Source organism: Rhineura floridana, chromosome 2, assembly GCF_030035675.1.
Source record: "Rhineura floridana isolate rRhiFlo1 chromosome 2, rRhiFlo1.hap2, whole genome shotgun sequence".
NCBI classification, from domain to species: Eukaryota; Metazoa; Chordata; class Lepidosauria; order Squamata; family Rhineuridae; genus Rhineura; species Rhineura floridana.
Window position 1 is genome coordinate 1,293,951 of NC_084481.1, and position 22,373 is coordinate 1,316,323.

At 41.6% G+C, this 22,373-nt stretch overlaps 1 protein-coding gene across 1 annotated transcript in view; it reads right to left on the reverse strand.

The window, feature by feature from the left end:
* Nucleotides 1–22,373, reverse strand: part of SETDB2 (SET domain bifurcated histone lysine methyltransferase 2) — a 130,886-nt gene that overhangs the window by 107,414 nt on the left and 1,099 nt on the right. Inside the window, exons 2-7 of the mRNA XM_061607501.1 lie at nucleotides 11,860–11,982; nucleotides 6,157–6,222; nucleotides 5,094–5,265; nucleotides 3,761–3,895; nucleotides 1,944–2,501; nucleotides 920–1,039 (exon numbers count right to left, since the gene is read on the reverse strand). Coding sequence (XP_061463485.1) covers nucleotides 920–1,039; nucleotides 1,944–2,501; nucleotides 3,761–3,895; nucleotides 5,094–5,265; nucleotides 6,157–6,222; nucleotides 11,860–11,982 — 1,174 coding nt within the window. The remainder of the gene's footprint in view (nucleotides 1–919; nucleotides 1,040–1,943; nucleotides 2,502–3,760; nucleotides 3,896–5,093; nucleotides 5,266–6,156; nucleotides 6,223–11,859; nucleotides 11,983–22,373) is intronic.

A 22,373-nucleotide genomic window follows, 5' to 3' on the forward strand; every position in this document is an offset into this window, starting at 1 on the left:
AAAAAAAGAACCCTAACATTGAAGTACCTTTCTAAAATGCATACCCCACACATTTAATGCCAATTGGGATTCCCAAGGGGGGTGGGTAAGTTCATGGGTCGGAGGTTGTACCCAATGCTGCTGTTCTGCTCACACAGCAGACTTTCACTTGCACAATTTCTCCCTCCTCTCCCCCGCATCCTCCTGCAAGCCCTCAAAATCTGCTCCAACGGGGTGGAAGTGAAGAGAGGAGAGGAGAGGAAGTCCTGCTGTGCATGCAAAACGCTGCTTGCGCTATGCTGGATACAACCCAACATCTCCCCTGCAGATGTCAACAGCCGGACAGGTCCACTCACTGTGTATTTTCTGAATAGATTTTAATTATTGTTATTCACTGCATTTACTTATTGCTTACTACAGAAAATGTCTCAAAGTGACTTGCAGTTATAAAAGCATAATACAAAATTTAAAATATATAAAAAAGATAAAAGAGCACAGTTAACTAGAAGTGCTTGTCCTGCACTAAATTAAAAAGGACAACTCCTACCCCAGCCTACTGAAAGATAAGCAGGCTAGGATATCGTCATGCCATATGACCCCAACTAAGAGGCAAAATGGTGCCTAAAGGTTAATGACGGTGCCAGATCATGATACCGTACAGTAAGTTTATAACATAAATAAACAAACTGCTAGCACACAAGAACCATATTTCCATCACATTTGTTGCCTGACCTTGTTTAGGGCCTAGGATACAAATCTGATATTTTTTTCTGGGGTAATTGCCAGCGTGCATTTTCTCATTATTATTATGCTATAAGCTGCCACTTAGAATAGGACAGCAATGCCCCACCCCATGATCAAAACAAGACACACTGAATTAAGGATACAATGGAATAATCACATGTGGCCTAAAGGTAAAAAGATGCTCAAGGTTTCATACCCGCTAGGAATAGGTCCATCCAGTCTTTTATAATTATATCCATTAGATGTTTCTTTTCCTGAAGTCACAGAAACTTCACAGCAGTTTCTTTCAGTAAGAAGCAGACATGCACATTTTGTCCTAGAAAGCACACAGTAGATCTAGTGCAAATAAGGATATGAAATAAAGCAATATAGCCCATTTACTCTCTGGACATGGGGTTGATTCTTAACTTTTCAAAGGAACTGAGTATACCTTACTTAACCATTTTCCTGGGGACTTAATTTGGATTGCTGGGGCTGCAAACAGTTACATTAGCTTGTTTTTCAATTTAGTAAATAAAGGTTGTATTCAGCTAAACTCTACTCAGAGTAGACCCACTGAAATAATAAATCTAAGTTAGTCATGTCTATTGACGGTAATGGGTCTACTCTGAGTAGGACTAGCATCAAATACCACTCATAACTTAATACAATCCCCATTCTACCTGGCTGATAGACAACATAGCAAGAGTCTCTTTGGGAAAGACCACTTAGCTAAAGTTATTAGTTGTGATTTTAATTTCTGTTATATGCTTTTATATTGAGTGTATTATATATTTTTACTGTACGTCGCCCAGAGTGGCGGGACAACCTGCCAGATGGGCGTCTAACTTATTTATTTATTGAATTTATTAAACATTAAATTCTTTCCATCTAACACAGCTGGCTCTTTTAATACTTATATGTTCTACATATGTTCACAAAGTCTTTCCAGTAAACAGTTGTTTTAAAATGTATGCTAGTAATACTCCGCTTTAAATGAGACCCAGGACAGGTCTTGCACTGACATAGGCCCTTTTTCTTAAAATCATAATAGAATACAAGGTCTATACTTGACCTCTGATTATTTGTAGAAATCATGTACATTCTTTAATGCAATTTAAAGCTGCTTAGCTTGCAAAGCTGTAGGCTAATGCTTGCACACCACCACTAAATGAATATATACCCAATAATAAATCCTTTAGGGTATTTGAAGTGCTGTGCAGTAAGTTTAGAATACTTACTTGTCAGTGCAGCCGTCTGTGCAGCTGCACGAGTCAAAAAACATGCTGGAGAAATTGTTCAAGAAGTATCCATGGGGCCAAGAGACCTTCCGATATTTAAAGTAAGGTAGGTGATCATGACCTATGTCATTACAGAAAGAAACTGGGACAGTCTCTGCTCCTTTGCTGATATCAAAATCAAATACAAACGCTTGGCGAAAAGGAATGTTTCTAAATACCTGTACATAGGTATTGAAAGAAAAATGATCTAAACATAAGAAGCTGCACTCTGTTTGAAACAAGTAATTCTGAACATCTTGAAAATTTCTCAGACTCCTTCCACAGGGAGCTTTGTATATCACATCATGCGACTTTGACACAGAATCTGCTTTTGCATGCCATCTTTGGAAGTGACATAGTATTGGCAGATTAAGAGGGTTTTCACCCCTGTATGAGTTCCATGGCCTTCGGGCAAGACATTGTTTAGAGCAGACATGATCTCGATACAGGAGTTTTGAAGACATTTCTGTAGGTTCGCCTTTACTCCTTGAATGTATTGTCTCCTTTATTTCCATTCTTCTGTTTACAATCACACATGCAAGAGTTAAAGAAAAATGTGTCAGGCAACCAGTAAGTTCGTTAGGATTTGTTCAAAGACACAATTGTTCACTGAATCTACTGATGTATTCCTATGTTGTGCGGAACGGACCTCCTGATATCCTGATAAGATGGTATCTGCAGGAGGCCCTCACCTGCAAAGCACAGTGATCGACCAGGTATATAAGGGGTAAGACAATCTTTTAGGTTATATCAAGGAAGGTGCATTCCCCACCCAACACATCTAATGCTCATGTCTGGAAGCATGCAGGCTGCAGTACAGATAGCATTATAGGTCTAAGTTTGTAAGGCTAATTTTTAAAGGGGCCAGAGGCCAGCATAAAAGCTATTGGGAATTTCTAGTAGAAAAATCCAATAGTATGTATTTTTGATTGTACACCAAGTATATGCACACCCTGCTGATCTATGTAAGAATCTATGAAACTGCAGAAAGCAACTTAAACTCTGACTATGCAGAATTAGATGGTGTGTGAAAGACTTCTACACATTTTAATGTATTCATCTGGTGGTGGTGGTGATGAATCCTCTGGCAGTGATTGGCTAAGCAGCATTAAGTATCAAAGTGGGATGGGCAGGTAGAAGCATATCCAGCTGCCCTTAAAGGAGCTGCTCAGATCCTGAAGAGAGGTGAGAGGAGCAGAAAGATTTAGAGAAGGAGGCAGCAGCAGGACTGTGGAGTAGGGAGGGCTGTAGCTGGAAATGTTCCAGAACCATGAAGGGAAACTAGTGGAAAGAGCCTAGGAAGGGAAGGTAATCTGGGAAAATGTATGGGCAGAAATGCACATGTGCTGTGATGAAAAAGACTGAAATCCATATACAGATCTTAAATAACCAGCTAATTTGTGACTAGGGAGAGATGGATCACTCTATTTCTGTTCGCTCCATTTCTCACATTTCCCCATCATCGATCCATTCCATCCCATTTCCACAATGAATAACATTTGAAAAAAACATGCACACCAAAAAAACCCTGGAAAATCCATACTAAAATACTACAAAAATAGAAATTGTTATGTTACATTCTGCTCAGTGATTCAGGAGGTATAAATTGGTTTGTTCACATCAAAATGTGAATTTAACAAAAGTGTCAATCATCCTTTTATCTGACTGCTGGATTCTAGCTTGTTTTATCATTCCTAATTACGAGAGTAACAGTCTAAACATTTGAGAAATAAAAGCAACAAAATGGCAGTTCAAATATTCACAAAGTCTTTACTCACGAAGAAAAATAATCTCCAGGATTTCCTGCAATTTCCCTTGAGGCAGAAGGATGTAAACCAGGCTCGCATTTCTGCCTATCTTCCTCAGCAACAGCATTGTTTACTTTGAAGAATAAAATATAAACTCTAGCAACTCTATGTTTTAGATTACAATTAAGAATAGTCACAATTAAATGCATTAAAGACCTCTAATTAAACTGTTACTAATTTGTTTTAACATAAATATGAACAAAAGGCAATGATTCTTTTTCAGTTAATCATTTTAACATTGTATTAGCTCTCCCCATTGTCCACCTGACAAGAGTTTTTGCATTCAATAGGCTGTCAACAGCTTGAGTGTTTTCAGTGGTACTATGCAACAGCCACCTCCTTGTTCCATGTAATGAAACTAAGCAGATCTGGGGACGTATGCAGAGTAGATTTTATCCTACCTCTTCCCAAATTCCAATATTCGAAATATGCAGTTCATTTCCAGCACAGATTTGTTGACTAACAGGAGTGCTATCAATATCCAAGAAAGCTGGTGATTCTAGGCAGAGTAAATCTGTGACTACTATCAAAACGTGGAAATGAATATATCATATGGGTATCGAAATCAATCTCTGTGTGCCCACTGCTCCCAAGACTTAAAGATATTTGCACAGAATGGAGAGAGATGGCTTTATCCATCTGAAAAACAGATAATGTCCCACACAAATTTTCTGGATTTCTTTCAATACTTGTAGAATTCAGCAGGGCAAGCCCCAGACATGCCGGGGCCCAGGCCCCGGCGCTCCACTTCTGCGAGGTTTCCCTAAGGGGCTGAAGCCTCTGCTGCCATCTTGGCTCATGGCAGGGATGCGCACGCATAGCACACATGCGTGCCATCAGCCAAGATGGCGGCAGAGGCTTCAGCCCCTTAGGGAAACTTGGCCACCATCTTGGTTATGAGCAGTGCTGCACACGCAACCACACAACAGCCATGAACGGTAGGTTGAAGCAAGGGAATGGTGGGGGCTCCGGAGCTCTTGCTGTGAGATCCGCGGCAGTAATCCTGCCGCGAATCGTGGCCAAGGTCCCACCTGGCCGCCCTTTGGAGCCAGCCCTGGAGTTCAGGGTTAGGGCCAAAATAGATACAAAGTATGTTTGATGTGTAGATATGTTGGTGAATGTGCACTATGCCCTCTATAAGGGATGAACAATGGAAACATGCAGTTTTTACAGTTAGTATACAAGGAGATTAGGCAGTATGGCTTTGAAATTTCTCTGCCAGAAACCCTGGAGAATCACTGACAGTATTGAACGAGATGGCATGCAACTCTGACTCAGTAAAAGGGAACGAACTGTATCCTACCGAGACAGGTGACCTTTAAAGCAGGGGTGGGGAATCTCAGGCTCAGGGACCATATATGTGCCATCTCTCTCTTGTGCCATCTCTCTCTGGGCCCCAGAACTCTCCCGAAGCCACCAGCTCACTGGCTCTGGCTGGAATGTGTCCTTCAACCCTGATAATGCCTCTTGCTTGTCTGGGTGGAGAATGGGGAAGGGGTGAGTGTGTGTAGAAAGAAGCCTACTGTACAAAGGTGAAATTTGCATTAACTGCTCTAGCTGCTATTGCCTTTGCCTCCTTAACCACTGCCCTTGGAAAGTTACCTAGAAGGTAATGCAACCCTCAGGTGGAAAATGGTTTCCCCCTCCTGCTTTAAAGCTTTGCAGTAAGACCCAAAGAAACCACAGCTGGGGGGGGGGGGGTGACAGTGCCACGCCTACACTGATGTCACAACCCTAAGCATTCCTGAAACCATCTCACCAGAAAGCTTTGGATTATCATAAAAAAAATTATTCCCCAAGTCATATATTATGGGCTATGGTATGAGGTCCCAGGCTATGGTCTGAAGGCACATGAGGTCAGCACCCTGCTGAAGCTAAGCAGGGTCAGGTCTGGTCACTACCTGGATGGGAAACCACCTGGGAACCATATGTAAGCCGCCTTGGGTTTCTACCATGAAAAGAAAGGCGGGGTATAAATGTAATAAATAAATAAATAAATATTAAGAGATGTCTATAACTGTATTCAGTGGGGGATCAGGAGCTTCTATACCTGCCTGACTTCTGCATCTTGGACATTATGTATGAATATGGCTTCATAGCCAGAGCCTAAACAAAAAATCAGAAGTTAACAACTGAACAAATCAGGCCTCCATGCTTAAATTCCTATATAAATGTGAAGTCCAACATGCAGATCAAAATAAGGGGGTTGGTATAATCCTAATCCAAATCTCAAGAGAGTGCCATGTCAGAATGGATTTTTTGTAGCAGATTTTGAAGAGAACGATAATTCCCCTTAGTATATTGCATAGTTTCTAGTTTTCTTGCCAAAAACACACACACACAAAATGTGGAAACTCTTTTCTTACCATTCATCCAAGGTAAGACATCAGTTCTATCCACTTGATTCACAAGTGCCAGAGCTTGGTAGCATTCTGTTCAAATAAAAGTAACAGCATGTAAAAAAGCTGTTTTAAACATATTTTAAGATGATAACCATACAAATAAAGAGGACACTAGATCCCATATTAGTATTACAGCCTCTTCTGAGCTATAGCAGAAGCTTCAATAAAAGTCAAGAATATCTGAGTTGTCATCTAGGATTAGGTACATAGCTGTACTTGCTTTATATCAAAACTATTCTGCATCAAGGAACCTCCAATTCTAAGCAAACTTGCAGAGCTTCCCTTTTTGCATATTATTCTCATCTTCCAAATAGGAAGGAGGCTTTCCTGACAAAGGGACCAACTCCAGCAATCAGTAATCTTCCCCTGAGCCAATTTTCTGGCCATGCCTCGACTAGACCAGGAGGTGAAGAATTAACCTACACTCTCAAAACTGCTTACTCTATCCCTCCTCAGTGTAGGCAATAATAGATATTGTGACTACCTAGCCCTTAACTTTTAGCTCAACAATGTGTTTGGAGGCTTTGACCATTCCTTCCTTGACTGAGGAGGCTGACATAGAATCATTTTAAAATATAAACATTAAATATTGAAAGCACTCCTGTTGGTCAAAATATAAACAAAATGTACGTGCAGAATTCATAATATTTAAGGGACAGTAATTGAGGACAGAGAAGTGGAGGCATGGCTTAAGGCAGCAGAAATGGGGGAAGGACAGAAAATTGCGCAGAAATAAATTGTCATTTAAATAGCAGGCAAAGTTCCCAATAAAGATTCTTCCTGTAAAATAACTGGCCAGTTCTTCTTTCAATAGTCCTCTTTTAATACTGCTGATTTCCAGGAGAATTGTACAGCTGCAAGAGCGCTTGCATCATTAAGACAAATGGCCAAACAGCATTCTACTTTTGTAAAGACTGAACATTTCAATCATTATTCAGACCAAGCCCCTTTGTCACAATCAAATGAAATTTTACACAGCGTTATAAAACGATGGCCAATTAAAAAAAAAGACTAAAAATGACTGATACACAGAAATGTAAAGATTCCTCTTCATATGTTGTTACAGATACTAGTTCAATGAAAGGATATTTTCTTCGATTCAGTGAATTAAAAGACTGTGATGCAGATTCAGTCACAGACAACAGAGCCTAAGAATCAACAAACTTCAAGGTGCACTATACACTTATGATGGTATATATCTCTTACAAGTCAGGTAAGTGGTGGCATTAATAAATAATAATACATTTTAATAAATTTTATTTGTTGGTCGCCTATCTGTCCAGGTTAGTGGACACTCTAGGCGACTTACAATAATAAAAGCTGTACATAATATACAACATAATCATAATCAATTTAAAACTAATTCCAGTTAAAACCTCATAAAAATTAATCCTCCTCAATCCCATAGGCCCACCTGAATAGCCAGGTTTTTAAGGCTTGGCGAAAACCTATCAGGGAGGGAGCATGTTGGAGATCAAAAGGAAGGGAATTCCAGAGCTAAATTCCATTCAAGCTAAATTTCAAAAACTATTTATACCAATCTATTTATGTCCATAAACTCAACAACCGTAACTCTATCAAAGAAATTACTTTCATCCCCATCATAGTGCTTGGTGGGGAGGTTGAAACCTCTCCATCCAGCCCAGCAACGTGATGGAATGCAAATTACCCCCTCCTCATTCATCAGATGACCAACCTGATGAGCAGGGAGAGGGCAATCTTCATCCCCATTAGGATGTTTTGCAGAAAAGTTGAAACCTCTTCATCCAGCCCAGTGCTATGACAGGAATGCAAACTATCCCTCCACACTCATCAGATGATCAATCTGATGAGTGGGGTGGAGCAATAAGCCACATACCCCTGGCTAATTTGCATGGTTCAGCTGAGTTTGTGTGTTCTGTATGTTTCTTGCATGTTTGCGTGTGGAATGTGAGTGTGTATGTGTGGTGAGCATGCATGTGATGACGTGCAGCCCCCCAAAAGTCCTTCCTGGTCAAAAGAGATTAGCTAGCCTGGTCTCCTGTGTACACCCTGTTCATGTTCCAATCTTTCATTCACTGGTCCAAAGAGAAAAGCTTGCTCTACAGAGCGGATGTTCGGGGGAGGGCAGGAAGCACAATGGGCTGAAGGGGGAAAGGAGAACATTGGTGAAAGTTGTCTCTCCTACTTCCACTGGGAGAAGTGTCCCATAAGGATAACTCCACTGGGGAGACACTCTTACCAGTAGGAACAAATTCAGGATCACAGCCCATGTTTGGCCAGGCCATCCAACAGCAGGTTTCTCTGAGAAGCACACAGAATACGCTTCCGGGCCAAATTCAAAGTGTTGGTATTAACCTATAAAGCCTTATACGGCGCGGGACCTCGATATCTGTCGGAACGCCTCTCCCGCTATGAACCAGCTCATACACTACGGTCTGCTACGAAGGCCCTCCTCCGGGTCCCGACTCATAGGGAGGCCCGGAGGGCAGTGACAAGATCAAGGGCCTTCTCAGTGGTGGCCCCCGAACTATGGAATAGTCTCCCCGAGGAGGTTCGCCTGGCGCCGACACTATCATCCTTTCGGCGCCAGGTTAAAACCTTTCTCTACTCCGAGGCATTTTAATTTTTTGTTAATGATTGTAATGTTTGTAATTTGATTTTAGCCTTTGCTGTTTTTAGATTGTGAAATTTGATTTTAGATTGATGTTTTTGTATTATATTGTATTTTATTGTATCTATGTTCACCGCCCTGAGAGCTATTGCTAGTCGGGCAGTATATAAGTTTTAAAAATAAATAAAATAAATAAATAAAGGTAGGGAGATGACTAAAAATACACATCAGATAAAACGACAGTTCAAAATATTAAGATCACAAATGTTTTAAAACCCTAATCTGCCCCCTGATCCCCTCAGGCTGAGAAGCCCTCTGCAGCCTAATATTAAGATACCCTTCCAAGAAATCCTCTTCTGATGGGAGCTGTTTCTGGTAGAGAGCTCCTTTACAGTTCATACACAATGTTGATATACAAAGTGTAACTGCAATATGTTTAATATGACAAAAAGATGGTAATTTGTTCTGGATGAGACAAAGCATTTAGAATATTAGTATTGTTAACGTTAGTATTTGTGAGTGTTCTAATTCTATATGTGTTTTAATTGTATATTGATGTATTTATTCTGTTGTGAACCGCCCAGAGAGCTTCGGCTATGGGGCGGTATAGAAATTTAATAAATAAATTAAATAAATAAATAAAGGTTATTCCTTATAATGTAAAATTGGTAAATGGACCTTGGAAATCCAAGTAGGTGATGTAGAACTGAGAATATAAGGAGTGACAAACTAAGCTTGGTACTTTTGCAAGAAACAAATGTGATGAAGGTGAATGGGGATAAGATATCACCTATGTACCAGCCTTGAAAATGGCAACTGATGATGAAGTTACATGAATGAAAGAGAAATTGGGTGCTTTTATCTGATTTATTACCTCTTCATTCCAATTATCTCCTGCTTTCAGTCAAGCTTTTGTTACGGATGTGTCTCAAGAGCACCTGCTGCACAACAGGACTAAACAGAGCTCAGAGTGACATAAGTATTATCAAATTTGTCCTTGATGTAGGTAGATATTTCCCACCCATTGAGATCTTGGAGGACAATTTAGCTACTCCACATGATTTAGAAAAGCTAGTTGCACAGAAATGTCTCCCAGCTCATGGGAACGTTAAGTGCTGGGTTCTCCAATGGCTAGTAGACCAATTAGGGTTTGAATAAATTAGCAGAGTTTAATTTAGTGTAGCTTGCTCAGTGCTCTGTGCTGCATGGGTGTGATTTTACCTGAGAGAGAGCAAGCTTTTATCTTGCTTTAAATCACTCAGACTTTGTTTCAAAGACTACTTTATTAATAGAAATACATATTGGATAGAGTGGGATGTACGGTATGTAGCTGAAGCAGAAGCTTTCCACGTTCTGCTCAAAAATATAGCTCCATTCTTATCTTTTCGCAGAGTTTTTTACATATTGGATAGGAAAGGTGCTACTTCTTTCTAGCTATTTGCAATGTAGTAGTTTTGGAGTGCTGTGATAACAGGGAAGGTTTCAAAACTATTTGGAAAGCTGATATTAGAATCCTATTTCAGAGGCCCATTGGTTATCCATATGGACCAAATAGCCATTTTCAAGGCTTTCAAGGCTGGTACATAGGTGGTATCTTATCCCCATTCACCTTCATCACATTAACAGAACACTGTTTCCCTTGCGCTGGGGAGTGGCAAGGAAAGGTGGCCTCTGAAGATATCCGTCTGATATAATCCTCAAAAGTCGTTGCTTGAAATGTCTTTAACAGCCTTACAGATCTGGAACTAGAAAAGCTCCTCTGGATATTTAATCTGGAATTGGTTCATAAGGATATGATTTTAGCATTATCTGAAACATTAACACATCAAAGTAGAGTGGCAAGAGGTGCAGTTTAACAAGCCTCCTTTGAAATGCAATTTCACTTATGTCTTACATCAAAGAGGTGTCTGGGATTCATCCTCCATCATCTCATTTACACTTTTGGAAATCTACACTTAACCTATGATAGTAATCAGGCTGTAATATAACTTACAACTACCTGGCTGTGATTTTATTCAAATTTGTTATAAAATTTCTGACCCATGTTTGTTTTTCTTATTTGTTATGTTACTTTATACGTACATGTATTTCAACAAAATAAAATGTTTAAAAAATTATAAAATGACCCTGTCAGCTTTCAGAAATGTTGAAGTGTTGAGAACAGAGGTAAGAAAATACTAGAGTAATTCATCCCATTCTCTGTAGAGGCAGCTCCTAGGTTGAGAACCAAATATGGGAGTTCCTGTCTTTATTGTCAGCTTGGTTGAGGGGGGGTGCAAGGAAGGAAGCCATGCTACTAAAAAACCTTGAGCTGTGCTAAAATCCTGATTTTTTCCACTGGCATTTATGCCCCAACCAAATCCATGTAACCTATTGCTGTATCCATTTCCCTTGGGGGATCTGCATCTTTCACAGCTTAAAAGGTACTTTCAGAGATTAATTGGGATTGGATAAAAAGCGCTTCCTCCAATCCAAATTAATTTTCCTAATCAGACTATTTAAAGTTGCAAAGAGGCAGAAGCATTAATAGGACTCTGAACTAAAGTCAGGATCATTCAGACTATGGTATTCACAATCTATGTATGGATGTGGAAGTTGGACAGTGAAAAAAGTGGATAAGAGAAAAATCAACTCCTTTGAAATGTGGTGGTGGAGAAGAGAGCTTTGCGCATACCATAGACTGTGAAAAAGACAAATAATTGGGTGTTAAATTAAACCAGAACTATCACTAGAAGCTAAAATGATGAACTGAGGTTATCATACGTTGGACACATAATGAGACGACATGATTCACTAGAAAAGACAGTAATGCTGGGAAAAACAGAAGGGAGCAGAAAAAGAGGAAGACCAAACAAGAGATGGATTGATTCCATTAAGGAAGCCACAGACTTGAACGTACAAGATCTGAACAGGGTGGTTCATGACAGATGCTATTGGAGGTCACTGATTCATAGGGTCGCCATAAGTCATAATTGACTTGAAGGCGCATAACAACAACAACAAAATTTCTGGCTATGAATTACAATGTGATAAAGCAATACTAGGCTTGATTTTAGTAACAAAGATTTCCAAACCTTCATTTGTTGCAGTTCCATCCTTGATCTTCTGCTTCAGAGATGAAAGTACCTTCTGTACCTGCTCAAATATCAAGTCCACTTTGCTATCTTCCATCTGGTTCCAAAATACTTTTGCATCAACTGGAGGAGGGAGAAGAGTTCTCATTTACAATAGTTTTTTTTCATTAGAAGAAACATGCAAATCCTTTGCAGATCTCCCCACACCCATTTTATTTATTTCATTGAAAACCCAGCCGTCAATCAATCCTGATCCCAGGGACTGGTGTACATAAATCAAACTAGCAACAATTCCAGTAAAAAAGTGACAACAATACAAAATAAATCATTGTAAGACCTCCTCTTTATTACTTAAGTCAGTGGGCTAATACATCAGTGGCCTAATACATGCCTCTTTGTTGGCGCCAGGTGGATTTCAAGAGAAGGGGCATTCCAAAGCCACCAAGGTCCTTTTATGAGTATGAAGGTACATATCTCACTCAGGAATGGAAAAGTAGGGCAGTGTTCTTCAACTTTGGGTACCCAGATGTTGTTGGACTACAACTCCTATGATCCCTTCACCAGCAGCTAAACTGGCTGGGTATGATGGGATTTGTAGTCCAAGAACATCTGGGGACCCAAAGTTGAAGAACAGTAAGTAGGGTATGCCCAACAGATCTTAAAATCTGGGCAGAATGATACTGGGGAAACTGCTCTTTTAGGTAACTGGTAAGTCATTTGAGACCTTATATGCTAGTATTAGAACCTTGAAGGGGGTTCAGTAGCTTACAGGCAGACAGTGCAGGCTTTTCAGAACTGGTGTTATAATCTTTAGACAAGTCAGCCAATACTCCTGCTGTAGTATGCTACACCAGCCGCAGCCTCGGACATTCCAATGTAGAGCACATTACAGTAATCTACTCCGGAGGTTACCAGAGCGTGGATCACTATGGCCAGGTTATCTCTGCCCCAAATGGCAGCAGTTGGAGGACCAGCCAGAGTTGGCAAAAGGCACTCCAAGCCACCAATGTCACTTGGGCTTTCAGTGACAAGGCTGAATCCAGGAGCACTCCCAATCTACACATCATTTCCATCCCCATCCAGGACAGGCCATCTACTTAGTTCCTGAATTTGGAACCACCTACCCACAGGACCCCGGGTTTGTTGGGATTCAACCTCAGTTTACTGGCCCTCATTCAGCCCTATGACACCAATCTGTCACCGTACAGCTCCTCCTGATTCAGATGCTATGGAGAGAGAGAGCTGGTTACCATCAGCATACAGATGACACCATGCCCCAGATCGGTTGAAAACCTCTCCCAGCAGCTTCATACAGAATGGGGGACAAAAGGAAGCCTCTGGGAGTCTACAACACAATTGCTATGGGACAAAGCAGAACCTTGAAGTAAGCTCAGTTGCATACATGCAGACACTTTTACTACTCTCTGGACATGGCCCTGCAGCAAGAGCAAAACCATCATTTCACCATGCCTGTGCAGAGCTGATCTAGAAGGATAACATGGCTAATGATATCAACAGCCACTGAGACATCTGGGATTATGAACAGGGTTGTACTCTTTTTCCTCCAAGTATGCCTGAAGTTGACTGGCTGCCATTCTCTCAAGTACCTTGCCAAAACAAGGGGATATTCGCAACTGGACAACAATTGTCATATCCTTCTGGGCCAGGGAGGGGCTGCACCTCGCACCACCCCCTCCCACAAGAAAGCATTCACCCTCGAGATCAGCCCGTCAATTCCCTTCAACTATATTGAAGAAGCCTCTTGGCAAGGGTAAGCCAAACCCCTACAAGTGTCTTGTCCATGACCTGTATGATGTGTGTGATACAGCCCTTGACGCAGCAATGTGAACACCCAGTGGTTCTACTAGAGGGACAATTCTGCTTGCTTTCAGAATTTGCTAATAATTAGATGAAGCAATTCCATAACACAGTCCTTTCCCTTTTTGTGTGTACTGACAAGAATGCCTGATTTCGAAAATGGCTCAGAGGCAAAGAATTGGGGAGAAAACATATTGCTTGAAATGGGACCTCTGGTAAGGCCATGACTTTGCAGTTTTCACAGCTGAAGCTAGTTATTTAGGCCCAAGCAAGAACACCTGCTTGTCACCCGAGACTAGTACATCAAGGCCACAGGCCTGGGAAGGTTTGGGGAGTATGTGACTGTTAGGCACGAAAACTCCAGAAAGGTTTCATCATCTGAAAGCCCCCTGATTGGCTAATTAATTCCGGGCTGTTGCTGGGCATTTTCCCATAAGAATAGGATTCAGACCTTACCTTTGTTCCTCAATATGATGGTGTTACCTGATGTTGAGGTTCCATCTTACCATCTCCTATCCAGGCTATACATCCCTAGAGAGATGTGGAACTATGATGCTATTTTCCCGTTTACCTCTTTGTACGCATAGACTAGGCTAGACAGCTTTGTTATTTTTGTCTGTGACTGAAACTCTCTGTATTTTACCTGGCCCTCAGGGTTGTGGGATTTAAGGAACCAATTTGCTGCTATATTTGTGCACTCAGATTTTATTTAATAAAGCTACTTCTTATTTACCAGTGTGTGTTCATTGCAAGGATAGTGTGGCCCTGAATCCAGTACCTTGGCCAATTGACCACGGACTACCGTATAACTGAAAACTTTGCCTAAGGCTTCAAGGCAAGAACCTTTGGCTCTTGTCCATTGGAATCCTTGGCAGGTCTATCTCTGGCACTTGAGGTTTCCCCTTGGCTCAGAGAGTGTGACCAGATTAAGGGGTGGTGGCAGTCTATCTACCTTACAGGGTTGTTGTTGTGCCTTGCCAGGATCAATTGCCCTGGGTTTGGGAATTGAGTCCTGTGACTGAACTGGGGTGGTTCATGACATGTATTAAAGAGGTAGCAGAGCTGGGCTGCTGACTTCCCAACAAAGTAATGTAGCTTCCCTGGCCCCTGACATCCACGTGTTGATCATGGACCAAAATGGAAGCCTACCGAAAGGGCAGCAAGACTTCAAAGAGAGTTTTGCAAATCTCCCCCTCCCCCTTTAAGTCCTCAATCACAAAGACTTGTGATTTTGACAGGTGGGCAGCCCCACCAACCTGTCAACTTTGGCCTGCAAGGCACAGCCTCATACGGATCTGGCCCATGGAGCCAAGAAGGTTCGCCACCCCTACTCTGCAGTGCTTTGTTACATGAAACAAAACAGATTATGGGCTAAGGACCTGCAGGCATGATGAGTAACTAATACCTTTACACAGGATTTTGTGGTGTCACTTTGATCCTCAGCACTCAGGGTTTGTTGGTTTGTTTTTTTAATTATTCTGATAGATTTTATTTATTTATTTATTGAGAAGGAGCCCAGGGTGGCAAACAAAAACACTAAAAGCACTTTAAAACAACTTAAAAACAAAAGGCTTTAAAACATATTAAAACAAAACATCTTTTAAAAACATATTAAACAAAATATCTTAAAAACATCTTTAAAAATAACTTTAAAAATATCGTAAAAAGCAATTCTAGCACAGATGCAGACTGGGATAAGGCCTCTACTTAAAAGGCTTGTTGATAGAGGAAGGTTTTCATTAGCAGCCGAAAAGACAACAGAGATGGCACGTCTAATATTTAAGGGGAGGGAATTCCAAAGTGCCGGTGCCACAACACTAAAGGTCCACTTCCTATGTTGTGTGCAACAGACCTCCTGATAAGATGGTATCTGCAGGAGGCCCTCAACTGCAGAGCGTAGTGATCAACTAGGTATATAAGGGATAAGATGATCTTTCAGGCATCCTGGTCCCAAGTTGCATTGGGCTTTGTTCACCAAAACTAGAACTTTGGACTTGGACCAGAAGTGAATGTTATTAGCCTGGTAGCTAAAAGATGCAGAATTGATCCCAAAAGCAGCAAGAGTAAAGACATCAATTTTCTTCTAAATGAATGAGGGCAACCCCTGAAACATTAAATGCCAATTCACATTCTGTCATAGTTGAAACAAGGGGTTGTGGCAGATGACACAGAAGTTCTATACTTTTCCCCCCACCATGGCTGTTTGGGTATGTTTGTCCTCATCTGCTGAGAAATTTCAGTTGGTACAAACCACAGCAGCGTTGCTGGTTGGCAAAGCCTAAGACAGTACATATCTCCTGTGCAAACCAGCTTTGTATTTGCCTCCTGGAACAATTCAAATGATGGTTCAAACCTTCAAGGCTGTTTACAGATTGTGACCTGGGTATCTGAAGGACCACCGTTTCCCTACAAACATGCACAGGTATTATCACTACTGGAGGTCATTCTCTGGGTGGCCCACTTCACAGAGATGGGATGGTCGGCAGTTGAAGAGAGCCTTTTCAATAACTGCACTCCCATCTGTTTTTTTCTACAGAAGTGACCAAGCATCTTTTGCAGCGAGTTTTAGGTGCCAGGTTAAGATATTTTGATTTGCTCAAACTTAATAAAAAGTTGGATGGAAAGAGAAGTTTTTTATATGCCATTTTACTCTTTATACTATTTAAACATTTCTTTTACAACTACAATTACTATCAAAGTCAGGTGCTGTGTAAGGAGGGGAAACAGTTAGGAAGTTTTTCCTGATGTCCAGTTGAAATCTGGCTTCCTGCTACTTCAGTCCATTATTCCGTGTCCTGCACTCTGGGACGATCGAGAAGAGATCCCAGCCCTCCTCTGTGTGGCAACCTTTCATGTACTTGAAGAGTGCTATCATATCTCCCCTCAGTCTTCTCTTCTCCAGGCTAAAGGTGCCCAGTTCTTTCAGTCTCTCCTCATAGGGCTTTGTTTCCAGTCCCCTGATCATCCTTGTTGCCCTCCTCTGAACCTGTTCCAGCTTGTCTGCATCCTTCTTGAAGTGCAGAGACCAGAACTGGATGCAGTAATCAAGATGAGGCCTAACTGGTGCTGAATAGAGGGGAACTAATACTTCACGCAATTTGGAAACTATACTTCTGTTAATGCAGCCTAATACAGCATTTGCCTTTTTTGCAGCCACATCACACTGTTGGCTCATATTCAGCTTGGTTGTTGTTGTTATGTGCCTTCAAGTAGATTATGACTTATGGCTACCCTATGAATCAGTGACCTTCAAGAGCAAGCAGGTGGGCAAGCAAGAAGGTGTGGACCAGCCGGCGAGCAAGCGGGCAGCTCCCTGTTGCAGATTGCAGAAGGAGAGCACTATTCCCCCACCCTAACAAGGGGCCCTTCAGAGGCCCCTGTGGACCACGGGGCCCTCAGTCAGGGCCTGACCTGGCCACCCTTTGGCACCGGCCCTTCATGAAATCACACCATAAATCACATGACCATTCTCCACTGGCTCCTTGTAAAACAGCACAGGGTGAGGTGACAAAAGCTCCATTAATTATTCTCAAGGCCCAAGTCTGAATGACTTCAAGTTGCTAAGCGGAAGAAGCCTGACAGCCATAGTCCAGCAAAGGTCAAATGTAGGTATGATAAAACGTGAAAAGAATCTTCCTATCTGTTCTTCATGTACTTCCAGAAACAACCCTTAGCATATTTAAGAGGAGCTTGAAGTCTTAGTGCATCAAGGCAAATATGACTTCATAGGGATAACAGAGACTTGGTGGGATGACTCCCATGATTGGAATATAGCCATTCAAGGATATAAACTCTACAGAAAGAATAGAAGCAACAGAAAAGGAGGGGGAGTAGCGTTATATGTCAAAGACAAATACACCTCTATGGAAATCCAAGAGAGCGAACAAAGTGGTCCGGTAGAGATAATTTGGGTAAAAATAAATGGAGAAACAAATAAAACCGACATGGTAGTAGGTGTCTACTACAGACCCCCTGGTCAAGAAGAGGCGGTAGACGAGGCCTTTCTCAAACAAATCTCTGAAATCTCAAGGAGGCAAGAAGTAGTAGTGATGGGGGACTTCAACTACCCGGATATCTGCTGGGAGACAAACTCTGCGAAGCACAAAGCCTCCAACAAATTCCTGATGGGCCTCGCTGATCATTTCCTCTTTCAAAAAGTAGAAGAAGGAACAAGGGGATCGGCAATCCTGGACCTGATCTTAACTAACAGGGACGAATTGGTCACGGGAATTAAAGCAGTTGGTACCTTGGGGGAAAGTGACCACGTAATGCTAGAATTTGTGATTCTGGGGAAAGCCAAAGAAGAATATAGTCAAACATGGACCTTGGATTTCAGGAAAGCCGATTTTAGCAAGCTCAGGGAAAGGATGGGTAGGATCCCGTGGCTAGATAGACTAAAGAAAAAAGGAGCCCAAGAAGCGTGGGAGTTCATGAAGAACGTATTACAAAAAGCGCAATCGCAAACAATTCCAAAGAGGAAGAAAAATGGAAGACATCGGAAAAAGCCAATGTGGCTACACGGAAGACTGGTGGAGGAGGTAAAAGTAAAAAAGAGCATGTATAAAGAATGGAAGGAAGGACGCATCACCAAGGAAGAGTACCAACGAGCGGCTCGGGCTTGCAGGAATAGCGTAAGGAAAGCTAAAACCCAGAATGAGCTGAGGCTGGCGAGGGAAGCGAGGAACAACAAAAAGGGGTTTTTCAGATATGTTCGAAGCAAGAGAAAGACCAAGGAAACGGGTGGACTGCTGCTCAATGAGGATGGCAAAATGTTGACAGATAACGAGGAAAAGGCAGAACTGCTCAACGCCTATTTTGCCTCCGTTTTCTCCCAAAAAGGGAACAGTGTGCAACCTTCCATCGGTAGCAATCTCAGTAAGGGGGTCGGGATTGCAGTTCGAGATTGATAAGGAGATAGTCAGGAAATACCTAGTTAACCTAAATGAGTTCAAATCTCCAGGGCCTGATGAACTGCATCCCAGAGTATTGAAGGAAATTACTGATGTACTCTCGGAACCTCTTGCCATCATCTTTGAGAAATCCTGGAGAACGGGAGAGGCGCCGGAGGATTAGAGACGGGCAAACATCATCCCGCTCTTTAAAAAGGGTAAAAAAGATCTGGGGAATTACAGGCCGGTCAGTCTGACTTCGATACCGGGAAAGATATTAGAACAGATAATAAAAGAGTCCACTGGCAACTATCTAGATGACAATGCTGTGATTAGTAGGAGCCAGCATGGGTTTGTCAAGAAAAAATCCTGTCAAACTAATCTCATCTCTTTTTTTGATCGAGTCACTAGCTTAGTAGATGGTGGAAATGCTGTAGATGTCATCTATCTAGATTTCAGCAAAGCATTTGACAAAGTCCCCCACGACCTTTTGATTAGCAAACTGGTCAAATGCGGACTACATGGAAATACTGTCAGGTGGATTCACAACTGGTTGGAAAACCGTACTCAAAGAGTGGTCATCGGTGGCTCTGCTTCGGACTGGAAGGAGGTTTCGAGTGGAGTGCCACAGGGTTCTGTCCTGGGGCCGATACTCTTCAACATTTTTATCAATGACTTAGATGATGGGGTGGAGGGAAGCCTTATGAAGTTTGCGGATGATACGAAACTGGGAGGGATAGCTAACACATTGGAAGACAGGAATAAAATCCAAAGGGACCTGGATAGACTAGAAAATTGGGCTGAAATTAATAAAATGACATTCAATAAAGACAAATGCAGGATTCTGCATTTAGGCCACAAAAACAAAATGCACAGGTACAGGATGGGAAATACCCAGCTTAGCAGTAGTGCGTGTGAGAAGGACCTTGGAATTGTAGTGGATCGCAAGTTGAACATGACCCAGCAGTGTGATGCTGCGGCAAAAAGGCAAATGCGGTTTTGGGCTGCATAAACAGAGCTATAGTTTCCAGGTCGAGGGAAGTAATAGTCCCACTATATTCTGCATTAGTCAGGCCTCATCTGGAATTCCAGGTCGAGGGAAGTAATAGTCCCACTATATTCTGCATTAGTCAGGCCTCATCTGGAATACTGTGTTCAGTTCTGGGTGCCTCATTTTAAGAAAGATATAGACAAGTCGGAGCGGGTTCAGAAGAGGGCGACAAGGATGATAGCCGGTATGGAGAACAAGTCTTATGAGGAAAGGTTGAAGGAACTTGGCATCTTCAGTCTGGTCAAGAGAAGGCTGAGGGGTGACATGATTACACTCTTTAAGTACCTGAAGGGCTGTCACATAGAGGAGGGTACAGATTTGTTCTCTGCTGCCCCAGAGGGTAGGACTAGGTCTAATGGTTTTAAGTTGCAGGAGCGTAGATTCAGATTGGACATTAGAAGGAACTTCTTGACAGTAAGGGCAGTTCGGCAATGGAACCGACTGCCTAGGGAGGTGGTGGGATCCCCTTCGCTGGATGTCTTCAAGCAGAGGCTGGACAGCTATCTGCGGGAGATGCTCTAGCTGTGGATTTCCTGCTGTAAGCAGGGGGTTGGACTCGATGGCCTACAAGGCCCCTTCCAACTCTATGATTAACCTAAGTTTACTTTTCTGGAGCATAGAATCAAGATGCGCTTTCTATGTTAATTTACTTTCAAAAATTACTCCAAGAAACTTAAAACTTGATGCCAATTAAATTCTTCCCCTATTAAAAGCAAATTAATGTTGTAGGATATCTCCGCCAAGAAAAAACCATACCTAGAATTTTGCTTAAAGGAAAAATGAAAGCACCAAGAATCACCCCAGTCCCTGAATTTACTCAAACCACATTAAGGCAGGATACAGCAACCTGAAGAGATACACTTTGAACCCATAGGCACAATCATCAACATACAAACTAATAGCAACCCCACTGGGAATAACAGAGGGAAGATCATTGATCATAACATTGAGAAGTGTGGGACTAACTACATGCTCCTGGGAAATTCCATTATCCATCAAACAAGCCTCAGATAAAACTGAACCCACCCAGACTCGCAACTTCTGGCCTTGCAAAAAATCTCACAGCAACCAAAACTTTTACCTTGCAAGTCTAATTGATACAATTGATACCATATCATAAGCCTTTTCAATATCAAGAAAAACAGCTGCTAAAAATTACCTGAAGCAAAAACTCTTCCAAACCTGTTTCCAGGTTTCATGAATGACATGATCTATACCATGTTGACCACTACGAAAGCCACTTTGTACTGACGACAAGAGAGTACGTTTCTTCAGAAAAATCACCAGCCTAACATTTATCATACGCTCCATAATCTTGCACATACCAGAAATATGTGCAATAGTCCTATTGGAGTAGGATTAGACTAAATCTTTCCTGGTTTACCAGCAGGAACAACAATTGCATGTTTCCACTACTCAGGCAATGTACCTAGCTTCAAACCAGATTGTAAAAAGTAAGAAGTGCTGTGAAACTCTCTCTAGGTAAGTGTCAAAGCATTTAATATTATCTTCCCTAGGGGTAGTATTATATTTAATGCATTTTCCATTTCCCAAAGAGAAAAATCTATATTCAAAGCATCTTCATCATTCGGAGAATAGTCAGTTAAGATATCATTATGTGACCTAAGAAAGAGCTGCCGGAGTTTAAAGACTTCCGACCAGTTATCGTCATTACTGACCTTTTGAAACAATACTCTAGCTTTCTTTACGTTAGTAGTGCATACTTCTGAATCAGTGACTAGAGCAGGAATATCCTTCCTCTAGCCACAAATACCACTCATTCCTCTCAGTGGGCAATACACCAACAATACTTGCTTACCCATAGTAAGATTACCACAGAAATGTTGCCAACTACCTCTCTTTGCTCTTCTGAGTGTCCTTTTAACCAAGGCCCTTCAGCGTTTATACGCCATCAAATTTACCTCAAAGAATAACTGCCTAACCTTCCAAAAAGCAGAGTTACGTGCATGGACTACAATCTTCTGTCCACCTGGGCACTACAGTATGGTGTCTTTGCAGTGGCCTATGTATGGGAATAGTCTGAGAAGCAGCATCCAATAGGCCTGTCATAAATTTAGAAATGTTTCAACATCATCTACTCCAATTAGAGAGTCAAGAAAGTCCAAACATCTTTGTTGAAAAATACCCAATCAGCCTTTTTGTAGTTTCAAGAGGGAATCAAGTTTGTGTCATCAATACAGCCTTTCCCGATAGGTAATAATCACAGGAAAGTGATCACTTCCCAAAGTACTTTCCTGAAAAACCTCCCATCCACAAAAAACAGCAATACCTTTGGAAACAATCCCCAAATCCAAACAAGACAGATGACCAGTATATGGCTCAAAGCAAGTAGGTGTTCCATCATTTAAAAAAACCAAATCAGCATCATTACAGAATTCCTCCAAGTTCCCATTACTATCAGTATTACAACTGCCCAGAGAGAATTATGGCTATTAAGATCTCCAGAGATAATACAAAGCTCCTTCTAAGACACAACCCAATCCTTCCAAATGAATGGGAAGGCAAGGATTATACACATTAACAATTCTGAAAACAGAAGAGTCCATTAAAAGGACATCCATGGCAAAATATTCAAAAGACTTTTCTTGCATAGCTAGCTCTACAAAATCCAAGGCTTCCGGTATAAAGATTACAACACCGCCATCTACCCCATTAACTCAATCCCTACGAAGGGCAACATAACTCAGTAACTTAAAATCCAAGGGCTCAGATAACCAAATTTCCTGAATACAAAT